This window comes from Mus caroli, unplaced genomic scaffold (assembly GCF_978045245.1).
Source record: "Mus caroli unplaced genomic scaffold, Mus_caroli_1 scaffold_1, whole genome shotgun sequence".
In the NCBI taxonomy this organism is placed as follows: domain Eukaryota; kingdom Metazoa; phylum Chordata; class Mammalia; order Rodentia; family Muridae; genus Mus; species Mus caroli.
Genome location: NW_028227256.1, coordinates 54,937,586 through 54,951,764, shown reverse-complemented (window position 1 = coordinate 54,951,764; position 14,179 = coordinate 54,937,586). Strand labels below are relative to the sequence as shown.

Below are 14,179 nucleotides of genomic sequence, written 5' to 3'. Positions count from 1 at the left end.
ACCGCTCTGAGAACAACCCAGATTGTTCCAGCCCTAAGTCAGTGCTGGATGTCCTGACCTCAAGATGTACCCTGATACCACCAAGTTCCTGCTTCCCCCGTGTAATCACCAAAATAAAAATTTCCGCTGCCCCATCCCTCCTGCTGAGAAGTACTTCCTCTTTTTCTGCTGCCCCATCCCTCCTGCTGAGAAGTACTTCCTCTTTTTCTGCTGCCCCATTCCTCCTGCTAAGAAGTACTTCCCCTTTTGCTTGTGCATTTAAGTCTTGAGCCTTGCTAATACAGTGACACCTTGATGTTATTCAGAATGGTTCCTTGTCGTTCCTCGCACTTGGTGTCTGTCTTTTCTCCCCCCCCAATTTGGTTCTTAGGAGAAGGTCCCCTCGAGACCCTCAAATAACTGGACCTGCTGGACGGGTCAAGGAAGGGACTGAAAGAATTTCCCCAGGTGAGCAGGTTCTGTAACAAAGATCAGAATGGGCAGAACTGAGAGAAAATGCTAGGCTTTCATTGAGTATAATGTTATCATGTTAGGGGTTAAGAATAAGGCAACATAGCTGCCAAAGATCTCGTGACTCCCAGAAGGTAAGAGAGGAGACCAAAAAGGAACTTTCGGTATTCTAAAAATCTGACAGTCTGGCTGTGAAGCCCAGAGAGGTTTCTTGGGGAATGTAGGCATAGCAGAGCCCCAGCTCCCACTCAGACTCCAGTCTTCCCCCTTGAACATGGGAAATGAGGACAGGTGCTTTAACAAATGCATGCGTGGAGTCCCAGAAGAAGAGGGGAGAGAGACAGAGGCATCGTTAAATATGCAAAATATCAATGTGTTGAAGATAAATGCAGAATGGAAACAAAATAGGAAACCCCGGGTGGTTTTAAGTAGGAGAGTGATGCTGTCTAATTCTTTCTTGGAGCAGAGCTCTGACTTTCAGATAGAGAATGCATGCATGGGAGTAAAAAGATGTTAGTGGGCCCTGACTACAGAAAGTGAGCGTGAGCGTGGCTTTACTCTCCACTGCCATTTCAAAGCAACCTTCCTTCCCAGACAGCAAAGTCAGGCAGCTTTTTGACTCCTTGAAGGGGGTAACTTTTCCAGTCTATTCGTAGTCTTGTTTATCATGGGAATCCTCTGTGCTCAGCATAGTTCTTTCCCCATAGTAGACGTCCAACACACATTCACCAAATAAGGGAATAAAACAAAGAACCGAAAAGTTCACCCCTAACTGGACTTTGCTGCACCCACCTGATCGCCTTGGTGCTGGGGTTGTACCGTGAGATCATCACTGTGCAGGCCCCGCAGCCCCCGCCTCCACAGCCATACTTAGTTCCTGTGAGTCGGACTGGGAGGAGCTCTGTTAAAGAGAACATTTCTGTATGTTTTTCTTTCTAGAATAGCCTTGACCTTAGGAAACAATGCAGTCACAGACATGTGTAGGAAACTTCAGTGTGAATTCACCAACGGCTGCCGTTTACGTTTTATAACTTCCTGCTTCCTTTTGGATGTTGCAGCTTACACCCACCCTTTGTATGAAGCTGGGACACAGGCTGCTAAAAAGAGGGCCAGACTGAAGAATGAAGAGTCTATTCGTGTTAAGTAAGTGTCTGAGAATTTGCAGGTAGGAGCACACTGTGTCTTAGCCCTGGATATTTGCCCTCATCATTATGTAGGTCTCTGATTACAGTACAAAATGTAAATATCTTATGAAATGTTTGTGTCATATGGAAACACAGTAAATCATTTGTCTGCTTCTTCTGAGTCAAAACTTCAAACTGTCCCCTCTGATCTGTCCCTCAGTATTCTATAGTAACACAAACCTTTAATTTAGTCACACACAGAGCTAACCAGAGTAGAAAACAAACGTTTCCAATAGGAAACTGTGTGTGTGTGTGTGTGTGTGTGTCTGTCTGTCTGTCTCTCTGTCACACACATAAGGACAGTCATTCTCACACAACACAGATTCAGAGACTTTCACACATAATGCACACTCACACATACACATTCACAGACACGCTCACTGAAATGTTCTCTCAGACACAGACCAAGTCACACATCCACACATACATTTATTCATTTAGGCACACTCATCACACAGACCAACAGGTCCACATTTGTGGTTCTGCAATCTGTCTTGCTGCTGGGATGTGGGAACTTCACCAGGCAGACAAAATGTGGAACTCTAGACTGCACTAGACTGCATTTATCCTGTGCTGCCATCGGGTGTTGGGCTTGTAGGAAGCGCTGATACACCACTCAGGGGGTGGGAGAACTCAGCCTAGGGTAGGGACCTCAGCTCAAATGAGAAATGAGAAATGGCATAGGCTGAAGCCTGAGCTGAGTTCCCAAGCTCCTGGGAGTCCTGTCCTGGTGGGAATCACTGGGAGTCATCAGAACAGAGGGGGCCTGTGGGCTGAGCACAAAAATCACAGAATCAGGGATGGGGAACTCCAGCTTAACTCAGTTTGTGCGAATCCCAGAGCTCAGAAGGGCTTTCTGCAGGAGATTTAGACTGCACGGCTCTGTAGACATCTTCCATGTTTCCCATGGCTTCTTCCATGCTCTCCATGGTGGTTCTTGATGAGAGAGACAATCCTTGGTTCCAAACTGTTTATTGATTGTTCATTGTTGAAAATCTGTCCATACCACCTCCTCAGGACAGACCAAAGAGATTAAATACCTTTTACAGGAAGGAACAGCCAGGAAGGGAAGCTCATTGGCTAAACCCTCAGTGTCTATCTAGAAACCTCATTAGCATGGAGAACTCTGCTCTGATCTACCTGAACTGTGCCAGGAAACATGGTAAGGTACGGTAGGCCTCTCCCTGCTCCCTACCAGATACCTGACCTGGAACATGTGATAACACTCCCCACATACTCAAAAACTCTGACATACTCTCATTCCCACAAACTCACACATACACACAAGTATAAACCCGTTTGCACACACACTCAGAGACTCAACAATAATACATACTCGAACACACACACAAACATACACACAGAGAGGCCCATACACATACCTAACACATTCAAGCATACATTCACACTCATTCACACTTACATGCATGCACACATTCATCCACTCACTCTCACTCAAACACACACATTCTCCCACAGTAAAACACAAAACACTTACAGATACACTCACATTCAACACTTACAGACACATGGACTCAAACATTGTAGATCTCAAAAACACACCTACAAACCCTCGCACAAGCTCACGCAAAGTTGCACACCCATATTCCTCCCACATTCACACATAAGAACATACAAATGCATACTCAAACATGCTACAGACTTCCAGATATATGAATGTACACATATGTTCACAGACAAACACGTACACAATACACTCTCACAGACTCTCACAGGCTCACGGACTTAACACACACAAACACCCTCACAATACACAGCAAAGGATACGATTCTTCCTCAGGTACGGTAAAAGCATCATTTCAGGATTGACATTTTTTTCTACCACCTGAGCAAAAGAAACATAGTTATGCACACAGAAATGAGAGCTGCTGTGGTGTTATGTTCACACCAGTAGGGCCCTGTTGATTTGAGAGAAACATTTCTGTGATATGCAAATGTCAACATACAAATAAAAGGATAAATCTCCAACCCCCGACTGTCCCTGTTTCCTGAGGCGGCGGCCATTTCCACTCATGGGCACACTAGAAGCTCTGTCCACTTCCCCTGGAAAGTCATGGAACTGAACAGCAGGGTGAAGATGGGGAAAGCAGGAACAGAGAGAACTGCTAGCAGAGGAGAGCATTTGAGGGATGGCTGCAGTAACTTAAAAGACTCCTCCACGCCCCCACCCCCACCCCCGCCCCAGATACATTGAGACCACATCCAACCAAGTCCCCAAACACCGAAATGAAGCAGCAAATGAAGCAATAAATGCATCTCCTGGGCGAGCCATGCGTGGCTGTGCAGCCAGGCACACTCAAGCAATGGGGCTGACAGCCAGGTGCAGAAGCTGAAATATGATGGCTGGTCATGGAATCCTGCTTTCTCTATTTTGACTAAAATTTTAAAAAAATTATTGTTTTAAGCACACATGTACTGCGCAGACATACATGTATAAGCAAAACACCCATACACATAAAATTTAAATGTAATGCTTAAAATATTCATATAAACCCTGACCATCTTTCTCCATATGTGGTACTTTGCCCTTTGGGGAAGGGAGGAAGAGAAGGCATACATTCCATTGCTGACTCCTCCCCTGAAGTCTACTCAGGCACTTGCAGGACAAAGCAAACTCTAGAGTAGCATGCAGTACAGACGAGCATACTGCAAGCCATGCTTCTTTCTGTCTGTTCTGTTCTGTGAATGCCAAGGGAATCTCAAATGCATGGGGCATGAGAGCAGAAGAGGGAACCAGCTGGGGGACTGCAGTAGGGGAGAGGATAAATAGAAACAAAGCAAAAATGCCACAAATCCATTTCTTTATGTGCTAACTTAAAGCATTACATTTAAATTTTATGTGTCTGGGTGTTTTGTTTATACATGTACGTCTGTGTAGTTCACTATAATAAAAGGTGTTAGAACCCTGTCTAGCATTACATTAGATGGTTTAAAAATAGAAGCAGAAAAAAAGATAAAAGACTTGAGATTAATAAAATATTGATTATAATTACTATAAGCCTGATAATTCATATTTTATCCTTACTAGCCATATCAGTGTTTTGTGCCAAATATGAAAAGTGTATTGATAAGCCTTAGAGAGACTTGTAAAAGAAAATAAGAAAAATATTCAGAAACAGACAGAGGAATTTAGACAAGACCCTACCATACCAGTGCATAATGAAACTGAAGAGGGGCAGCCTAAAATTGTTAGGAGGCCAACCTTAGTTTATCTAGTTAATATACAAGACCTTTCAGGATGCAAAAGACACCCCCAAGGTTATGAAGAAGTTAAACCGAGTCCTATAGACATGCACTGGGTCCAGGCTGCCTTTACCGTAACTCAGGTTGAGTTCCTACAGTGGTACTGTTTGACGCCTTTTGATTGACAGAACCTCTGCAAGGCTGTTCTTTCAGGAGGAGGTTATTTAACATGGAAGGCTGCTTATTTTGAATATGCCATTGAGCAGGCTGCAGCTAATGCTGCTGCTGGACTCCCCAATGCAGCCTGGAATATAGACATGTTAATGGGACAAGGGAATTAAAACAAATTTGAAAGCTGGTATCCTTATGGTTAACCAAAGAGTGGATTGGTTGCAGGAACAGATGAATATTTTGGAGCAGTTAGTATTTGCTTCCTGCATTACTCATATGTCAGGAATGTGTGTAACCTCTGTTCAGTATCAGAATTTTTCCAGAGCTGCAAATCTGTTGTGTGCAACTGGTGCGATGCTGCTAGGAAATTGGAGTCATGATCTTGACACAAAGATAAAGGAATTGTGAGCATCGATTGTTGCCATGAGCAACACCTGTGTGGAGATCACAACTGCAAAGCAATGGCTGGAGATCATCCAGGGAACTGTGGGATTCTTTAAAAATTGGGGAGGGATGGCCTTTTGGGCGTTCCTGCTGACTGTTGTGTGTGGAGAAATGCTTTGGTGGATGGCATGTATGTGAAGGCGGCACAGGGCTGATAAACAAGCCTTAGAGCAGGCTATGGCAGCCTTGGAAGCAGGAACATCCCCCCAATGTTGGCTCAACATGTTGGATTAGTAATCAATGACGGGTAAGACCCTCACGTGTGCATACCAACCTAAGACAGGATGGCGAAAGTGAGTTTGTCACTCCCATGACGGGTAAGGATGTGGCACAGATGGGGGCGACCTAAGACATATGCAGATGTCAGAGCTACTAATAAAACAAAAAGGGGGAGATGCGGGAAGCAGGTGTGGCCTCATGGGCCAAGATGGTGCTCTGGCCCATTGCCAGGCCCCGTGAACCCCACATGTTTACTGCCTTGCCTAAGCACGAGCAGTGAAAAAGCATGTGTATTCCTCATGATCCAGATCTGTCAGTTTATTGGTGACCGATCTGAGCTCGTGCCTGGAGCATGTGTGATTTCTGATTGGATGAGGTGGTGTGGAGCTAGACGAGGTCAGTCGGCTCGAGTATAGGAGGGTTGTTGTTGTTGCCCTAGCCCTGAGTGGAGAGAGCTATAAGAGAGAAAGCTGCAAGTAAAAGAAGAAGCTGTTGCGTGAACCCGACTTGGTGTCCTTGTCATTCTTGTCTCTGCGGATCAGAGACTGAGACACACCAACCGGCAGATAAATGGCAAAGACACCTGGTCATAGGAGGCATGAATGAAAATGACAAAATCAAGCAAAACTTAGCAAAGGCATCAAATTTTATGTAGCTCACAAAGGCAAGACAGACAAAATGGCCTGAAAATAATGAAATAGTGGACAAATTGGCATCCTGTTTAATTAAGACTAGAATATTAAAATTTGCCAGGGAACAAATTCAGAATAAGTCAGCAGGAATGCTGGATAGCACATTTGAAAAACTTGCAAGTTTACCCCTAACACTAAAAACTAAGGGGTAATGGAGAGCCAAACTAAACCAGGACAATACTATGAGAATAACTTTTATAAGGAATTTATAGCCAGGCTGTGGTTCATGCCATTAATCCTGACACTTGATGTGGTGGCAGACTTGCCTTGCCAAACATTCCTGCTTTCTCTTCCCAACCCCGATGTCAGTTACCCATGTACACCTCTCTTTCTGCCAAGTAGGACGTTAGTTCCCAGGGAGGTCTTGGGAATTTAAACTTTACTTAACCCCTACTCAAATGGAAGTTTTCTTCCAGATAGCTTCTTATATTGGTGCAGGTTTCTCTCTTATATTGACAAATAGCATAAAGGCTCATACACACGTGCAGGAGGTGCTGCTGGGTGGTTGGTTCGGGTCCAAGCTTATTGTGGCTAACTATACAAAGCAGTTCTACTGACTTCTATTGTGATTGGTTTTTATGAATGTTTTTAGGAATGTTTGGCAAGGCAAGTCTGCCACCACATCAAATAACCCAACAAATGGAAACAGGGGAAGTGTAAAACAAAGACATGTTCCTAAGGAAGGCCCCACTTCCTAAATCGTGATTGGTGGAATAACTTGGCACAAATGTTTATAGATCTCAGGCATAAAAGGCCCTATAGGATCTTAACTTGGGGGTCATAGTTCAGCTTCCAAGTCTGGACAGTAGCCCTGTTGAATCACTCCTGGGGCATATGCTCAATAAACTACCCTTGTCTGTCTGAGATCAGTGTCCTTGTGGTTTGTGAGGTAACTCCTAGACTCCAACACTTTTGGTTTTGATTCAACTCTTTAAAACTTTTCTTAAAGTATAAATATTATCTCAAAATCTATAATGTTATTATGTATATATAAGCTTCCTGTCATGATACTAATAGTCAGAACAGTCATAATTCTAGAAATAAGTTTCATCTAGTTTCCTGTATATGTTTTCAGTTTGGGTCTGAAGCAGGTGACAAATTAGGAGCAAAGTTTGAGTATTTTGGACATGCTTAATGGATTGTGGTCATCAAACCTTTTGGATATCTGAAAGGTTTTGAATGTTTATGTTTTCTACAATAAACCGTGACCATTCCTAACAGTAACCTTTGAGATCCCCAAGAATTAACAGGGCCCTGCAATGACTAGTCCACTGGGATTGTGGAAACGCTAACCACTGGAAAAAGCTGCCTCATGCCTCTTCTGCCAATAGGTTCTGCACAAACAGCAGGCGCCTTTGGGCTGACCGCTGTGTTCTGCTTAGCCATGATTGACACCATGCAAAGATCAGGTTCAGACTACAAACTGCTCAGGACATTTGAATTGCTGAGTTCATAGGAAAATGACATGAGCACTGTACAGAACTTTGAACTCAAAATACTTAACCCTAAAACTGCATCCTTTCTGTGGTTTGCTATATCCCATAAGCTTTAACATAGCTTAGTATCTGTTAGGATGTTCATGAAAACACACATTGAATATTCATGATTGCTCTTTTCGCAATAAGTAGTGTTGGCCTGTTAGTAGCCTTGGAGTCTGCCTCCAAGGGGTTATCTCAGTGAGCAGCATGAATTCCATTCGTTTAGTAAGGACAGAGTACTCTCCAGCTTTTTCTGTTATGCAAAAGGAAACCTGAAGGAACAGGGCAGCCATTTCACCCATTATTCTAGTTCTCCTTCATGGTAGTCCTGTGGGTGGTGGGGGTGGGGGTGGGGGTGGGGGTGGGGGTGGGGGTGGGGGTGGGGGTGGGGGTGGGGGTGGGGGTGGGGGTGGGGACAGCTAATGGATTTCATTTATCTATTTAAGGATCCATCTATCCCACTTCAGGGCCATGAAGCAGGGACTCATAAAGGTTTTTTATGGGGGCTTCTATGATTTGGGAGACCCTGTTCTTCAAGGAAGAAAACACATTTCAAAACTACAGCTGTGTGAATCAACTTCATAGCCTCCGAAGAGTCCTCACACACGAAAGGTCTGGTTGGTGCTAAACCTTCCTTGGCTTCCAGTTGGTCAGCCAGTGCCAGATAGAACAAGGGCTCTGGCTGTCCCTAGCCAGACACAGGGAACACAGCGGGATCCAAAGGGCGGAACTGACATTGTGGACAGCAGCTCTCCATCCCCCCACTCAAAGTGCTATCAGTTTACACAGAGAACACTCCAGATGAGTTGGGCCACTGCCCAGATGGCTGCTTTAAACGATACCCAGAGGCTTTGCTGTCCCCAAGCAACAGGGTTTGCCTGGAGCCGCCATAAAAGTCTTCAGAGCCAAGGCACACACACAAATAAAACAAAATGCCACACTCGGCAGGGGCCCCTGATTCTGGCAAGCTGTGCTGTGCCAGGAACTTGCTTTGGCTTCACCAAGTTGAAAAATCACAGAGTAGCTAGAACCAGTGCACCTGTGTGACCCTGTTAAAGCTGCTCACCCAGACAAGCTGAGAATTGAGGCTACTTATTCAATTGTGCTGGAAGATGTTATCAGCCGGAGCCTTTAAGGGAGGGAAGGTCTGGATGCTCCCCGTCAGGAAGGGAGAGGCCCTGGGATTCAGACATTCTGAAATTCTTAGTCTTCCATGCGCTGGTCGTGATGCAAAAGGTCTGAAAAATAATCTGATCTCCTTTGAGACTTTTCAAGTTTTATAATGCAGATTCCTATGCTGAGGACCCAATGAGACCCCATGCTAAGGTTTCAGAGAAAGCAGGGTGCAGGCTGGGATAGGGCCCAGAACTGGGGTCCGGGGGTGGTGCAGGAGTCTGCCCGCCCTACCCGCGGGCTCTCACCTTCTGGCCATTCACGTAGAAGAGCAGCTGAATGGGGTCCATGACTCCGAGGTTCCTAGCAGGTCCCTAGCAGCGCCAGTCCTTGCAGAGAATAAATTGCCCCGAGGCTACAGGGCGGGGCTTGTCTGTGCTTCTAAGTCTCCACCCTCCCAGAAAGTTTTGGAAGAGCCAAAGCTGCCGAGGCCCTAAAGGGAAAACTCTCCTGACACTACAGAATGTGCCAGCGCGGGAGACAAGCTGAAATCTTTGGGTTTTGGCATCGATGGGACAGGGGGGTAGCTGGGCAGACAGCCTCAGGAAGTCCTGAGTCATTGCTTTAGTATCTGTGCCAATGCTTGCTTATTGAAGTGGTTTCCAGAATCCTCTCGTTTGTTTAGGGGGAAGGCAGTGTGTGTATTGAGGGGTGGGGATGTTGTATTGCATGAATAAAATAACCTAGGGAGATATACTAAGGTCTGGAAAATAATTTGGTCTCATTTGAGACTTGCTAGGTTTTATAAAGCGGATTCTAAAATGTAAAGAAAGCCAAAAAGTGAGGTTAAGGGCGCAGGACTCTTGGGAAGTGACGCTGCTGAAGTTGCAAATGGAACATTCTGGCAGTGGACAGTTGTGGTAACAAATGGAACATTCTAGCAGTGGGCAGCTGTGGTAACAAATGGAAGGGGCTGGGTTAATTACAACCTAGATATCTGGGAAACCTCTGAGGGAGGGCACACAGTCTTTGCCAGTACCTCAGGAGAGGGGCTTTCAAGAGCTAGACGGGAGATGTCTAAAGAGGAGTGCAAGGGAGGAAGGGGTTTTGTGAAGACAGGCCGTGGCCTTGGACAGAGCCGCCCAACTGCAGACGCGAGCATTAGGTTGATTCTGCCAGTGCTGAAGCAACTACAACCGACTGGCACTGTTGGGAAACCCAGAAAACGTGTAAGCAGTAAGAAAGGGGGAAGCAAAGGCCCTCTCTTTCTCTGTACTTCCCTCCTCTAGTGCTCTCCAGACACGAGTTCAGCTAGCAAAGAACAGAAAATTTCAGTCTTGGTATCATACAGGCAAGTGTCAAGTGACAGAGTTGAGACAATGGCTGGCATGCATTAAAAAGTGGATTTTGGCCAGGTATGGTGGCTCACACGTGCAATTCCAGCTTCTGGAAGCCAAGATAGGGATATTGTGTTTGAAGCCAGCAGATTTCAAACCACCCTAGGCACACGGTGATAGTCTCTTTCAAAGCAAAGGGCTAAAACACAAGGTTTCAGGATCCATAGCTGTTTTCATATCAGCACATTGATAAATATTCCTAGATCATTGTGTGTGTGTGCGCGTGTGCGTGCGTGAGCACGCGCACTATTAGTGTTACTCAGATTCCCACCCGTACTTCTCTACTTTGCCTTACGGCCAGGATTTTGCAAATCATCTTTTTCTCTTGCCAGGCCTCTTTAGTCTTCAGCAATGCAGGGTCTTAGACTAGGGAAGGCAATGAGGAAAATGTGCCATATTGTCTGGGTTGTGGGGCCTCAGAGCAGTCACTCTGGCAGTACCTGCTGGCTCCAAAGTGGCAGAGCAGTGTCCTCACGCCCCTTCATGGACACCAGCAACAGGAGAGGCCTGGGGCTCACGCTTTTTAATTCCATCCTTTCTCTTCCTGGAGTCCTTTCTGTGGTACTCCAGGGTCCCCTCCCTTCCTCTTGCTTTCTCAGTTCTTTAGAGTACTGCAAACAGTGATTGCTGATTTTTACCTCTTGGTTGGGTGCTAATCTAATTTCTGTCAGTGCCAAGCAGCTTGACAAAGTCAGTACCAGTCGACTCTTCAAAAACCACTCAAATAATAATAGTTTATGCTGCAATTCGATTATAGTACAGGTTTTCTGGTCATAAAAATCACCATCCTTTTCAGGAGAGGCAACAAGACAAAGACGCTGTTTCTAGCACTACCAAACATTTTCAGGAAATGGACATGACTAGATAAGAAAAGCCAGAAAAGCCTGGAGAATTGTAATCAAGGAAAACTCCTTGGCTTCACCTGCTTTGACTTCATATGGCTTAGCTGTACATGAAGCTGCCAGGTATTTTAAAATTACGCCTTTTGCTATTTCTCCCTGTTCTCCATCCAGCAGAAGATACTTTTGTTAATGGCAACTGCAGGCTAACTTCTTAGGAAAAGGATCTCAAACTCACTAAGGAGTAACTTTTCTCTCGATTTAAAGAGTCTGTGTTATCCAGACTTGTCAAACTGAGGGCCAACCAGTTGCCAGTCGTGCTAATCACAGGTGAAATAGTGACTAACTTGCAATGAAGTGATTATGTGTAGTCATTCGGATATGAATCCCCCCCCCCCCCCCGCAGGCTTGTGTTTTCAATATTTGTTTTCCCCAGCTGGTGGCCCTATTTTGGCAGGTGGGTCTAGCTGGACAAAGTGGGTCACAGGACCCTAATCTGCCTGCTTCCTTTTTGAGAGGACCTACTTTTCTCTGCCATGTGTCCCAGCACTCATACCCATCTGCCTGGCAGGGATAAGCCTCCACAGATCAACCCTCTTTCCACTTTTAAGGTGTTCTACAGGTATTTGGCTATTAATGGTAAAAAAGAAACCAGAGGCAGGCAGATTTCTGAGAGCGAGGCCAGCCTGATCTACAGAGTGAGTTCCAGGACAGCCAGAGCTACATAGAGAAACCCTGTCTTGAAAAACCAAATAAATAAATAAAAATAAAATAAAGAAACCAACACTTCTTTTATTTAAAGAATATAGGGACTGGCCTAAGAGATGAAAGAACTGCTTTGATATATCACACACTTCTGGCAAAGAGAAAACATCCAGGATGAAGACTGCCCAGAATATAGGACTCCGCCTGCCTCCTCTGCTCCCGTCCCTTCCTTCCTACCCTGCCCTCTCGCCCCTCCCTATAAAGCTGAGTCCCCAAAGACGGCCTTTGTTGTATCACCTTCCAAGTTTCTGACCTTGAGCAAACTTCTTTCTCACCAACTCATGGCTTTTGAGCAAGGAATTTGTATTCGTCATAGAATCACAAAAATAGGGTCAGACAGCTTGGTTCAAGAAGTATGTCTGGAAAATACTGTTATAAGTCATAACAGGGTTTATTAATCAACACATAAAATTCAGTAATCTTCATATATGCAAACAGTAAATTAGAAAAACCTAAGAGAAAGCCTCGCTTGTGCCAACCCCACAGAAGAACAAAATGCCTAATGGTAAATTTATTAAAAGATTTTCAAAACTTATGAGGAAAATACTGACATTCTAAAGAGAATTAATTGGGCTGGTGAGATGGCTCAGTGGTTAAGAGAATGCATGGACTGCTCTTCCAAAGGTCCCGAGTTCAGATCCCAGTAACCACATGGTGGCTCACAACCATCTGTTAACAAAAATCTGATGCCCTCTTCTGGAGTGTCTGAAGACAGCTACAGCATACACATATAATAAAACAACCAATCAATCTTAAAAACTTTTTTTTAATTTGTATTTAAAAAATAAATAAAGAGAATTAATGATAAGATGATACACAAGTGAATAGGAGACAGGAAAATCAACAATCGACACACATGGGAACACAACACAACGCTAAAAACTTCAAATAAGTAAATAGATACGAGCTCTTAAGTCAATAAATCACTTGAGAAATAGTAAAATATTACAGGTATACTTCACATCATACAACAAACTCTGTATTAGTCTGAAATTTAAATGTAGGGCTCACAAAAACTGCTCAATGGGCAAAAAGCAAAGCAGAGGACTTTGAGTTCCATCCCTCAGGTCCTCATGAGGAAAGCAGAGAACCCACTCTCCACAGGCCCTGTAGCATGAATGCGTGCACGCACACAACCTAAAAATTTTAAAATTAAAACCATGGTACTTTATAACCTGAAAACTTTTTTTAAGTGTAATCAAACTCTACCAATAGTAAAAGAAAAATACTTGGTATAAAATATGAAGTAATTTGCATGGGAGAGAGAAATAAAGGGAAATCTCATAAAAGGTAGGAAAAAAAAAAAGGAACAAAAATTATACTGTTAGAGGGATTCCAGGAGGTCAGAAGTCTTAAACAGTATTCCTGGAGCATGAACAGACTGTCAGAAAGGCAACCCTCCCCACAAGGTAAATGTTCCGCTAACAAGGCCTCCAACCTCCACTGCACAGGCAGGGTGGTGTGTTCCTGTGTTTTAGCAGTAAAGATGGCATCCTCAATGTTAGGAAGACAAGATAGCCTGATATACAAGATAACCAATGCAGAACGATCTATTGATACATTTTATTTGGTTAACAAGAATAGTTGCTTGGTTATATACATTTGATAGAAATTTAAATCAACAAGTTATATGATGACCAATGTTTTTTAAAAAAAGTTTATTATCTAAGATATAGCTATTTCATGCACACAGATCTCGCAAAATCTAAGAAAGGCCCCCCAAAAAACCCCAAACCCAAAACCAAACACTTCACGTACAAAACTCAAACAACTGAATCCATCTTTGTTTCATGTCTTTCTTGTGCTTCTGTTCTGACCCGTGCTTTGAGAAATCAGGAAAACCAAGATCCGTGTCCACTTCACTTTGACTTTATCTCCTCATCTTGCTGCAAAAGAAAAGAAAAGGCAAGACTAGCAATAATAATTCCAAGTTGTTTCCCATGAAAAGAAAATTTCTAGCAATCAGTTTCCTTCGACCCAGCTTTGTCACATGGGTGAGGCCTGAACATCCGAGCTTTTCTCTACACTATTCAGCACCCACGACTGCATTTCTAGTACCTGGATTATCTACAGCAGGCCTATTTATCTCAGAAGTCACACTGTGTGTGCTTTCCTGGGATTCACTGTTTTCCTTCACCATCGTAGGCATCCTCAGGCCTCTCCTGCATAGGCACTCACTGCATACTCTAGATGCTGCTGTAGCTGTTTCTGCTGGAACCACAA

At 44.2% G+C, this 14,179-nt stretch overlaps 1 protein-coding gene across 2 annotated transcripts in view; it reads right to left on the bottom strand.

Moving 5' to 3' along the window:
- Aox1 (aldehyde oxidase 1) overlaps positions 1-9,488 on the bottom strand; it is a 72,736-nt gene extending 63,248 nt beyond the window's left edge. For both annotated transcript variants that reach the window (XM_021156825.3, XM_021156831.3), the window contains exons 1-3: positions 9,264-9,488; positions 3,423-3,480; positions 1,243-1,339 (exon numbers count right to left, since the gene is read on the bottom strand). In XM_021156825.3, coding sequence (XP_021012484.1) covers positions 1,243-1,339; positions 3,423-3,480; positions 9,264-9,305 — 197 coding nt within the window. In that variant the 5' untranslated portion in view covers positions 9,306-9,488. The remainder of the gene's footprint in view (positions 1-1,242; positions 1,340-3,422; positions 3,481-9,263) is intronic.
- Positions 9,489-14,179: the final 4,691 nt, after the last annotated feature.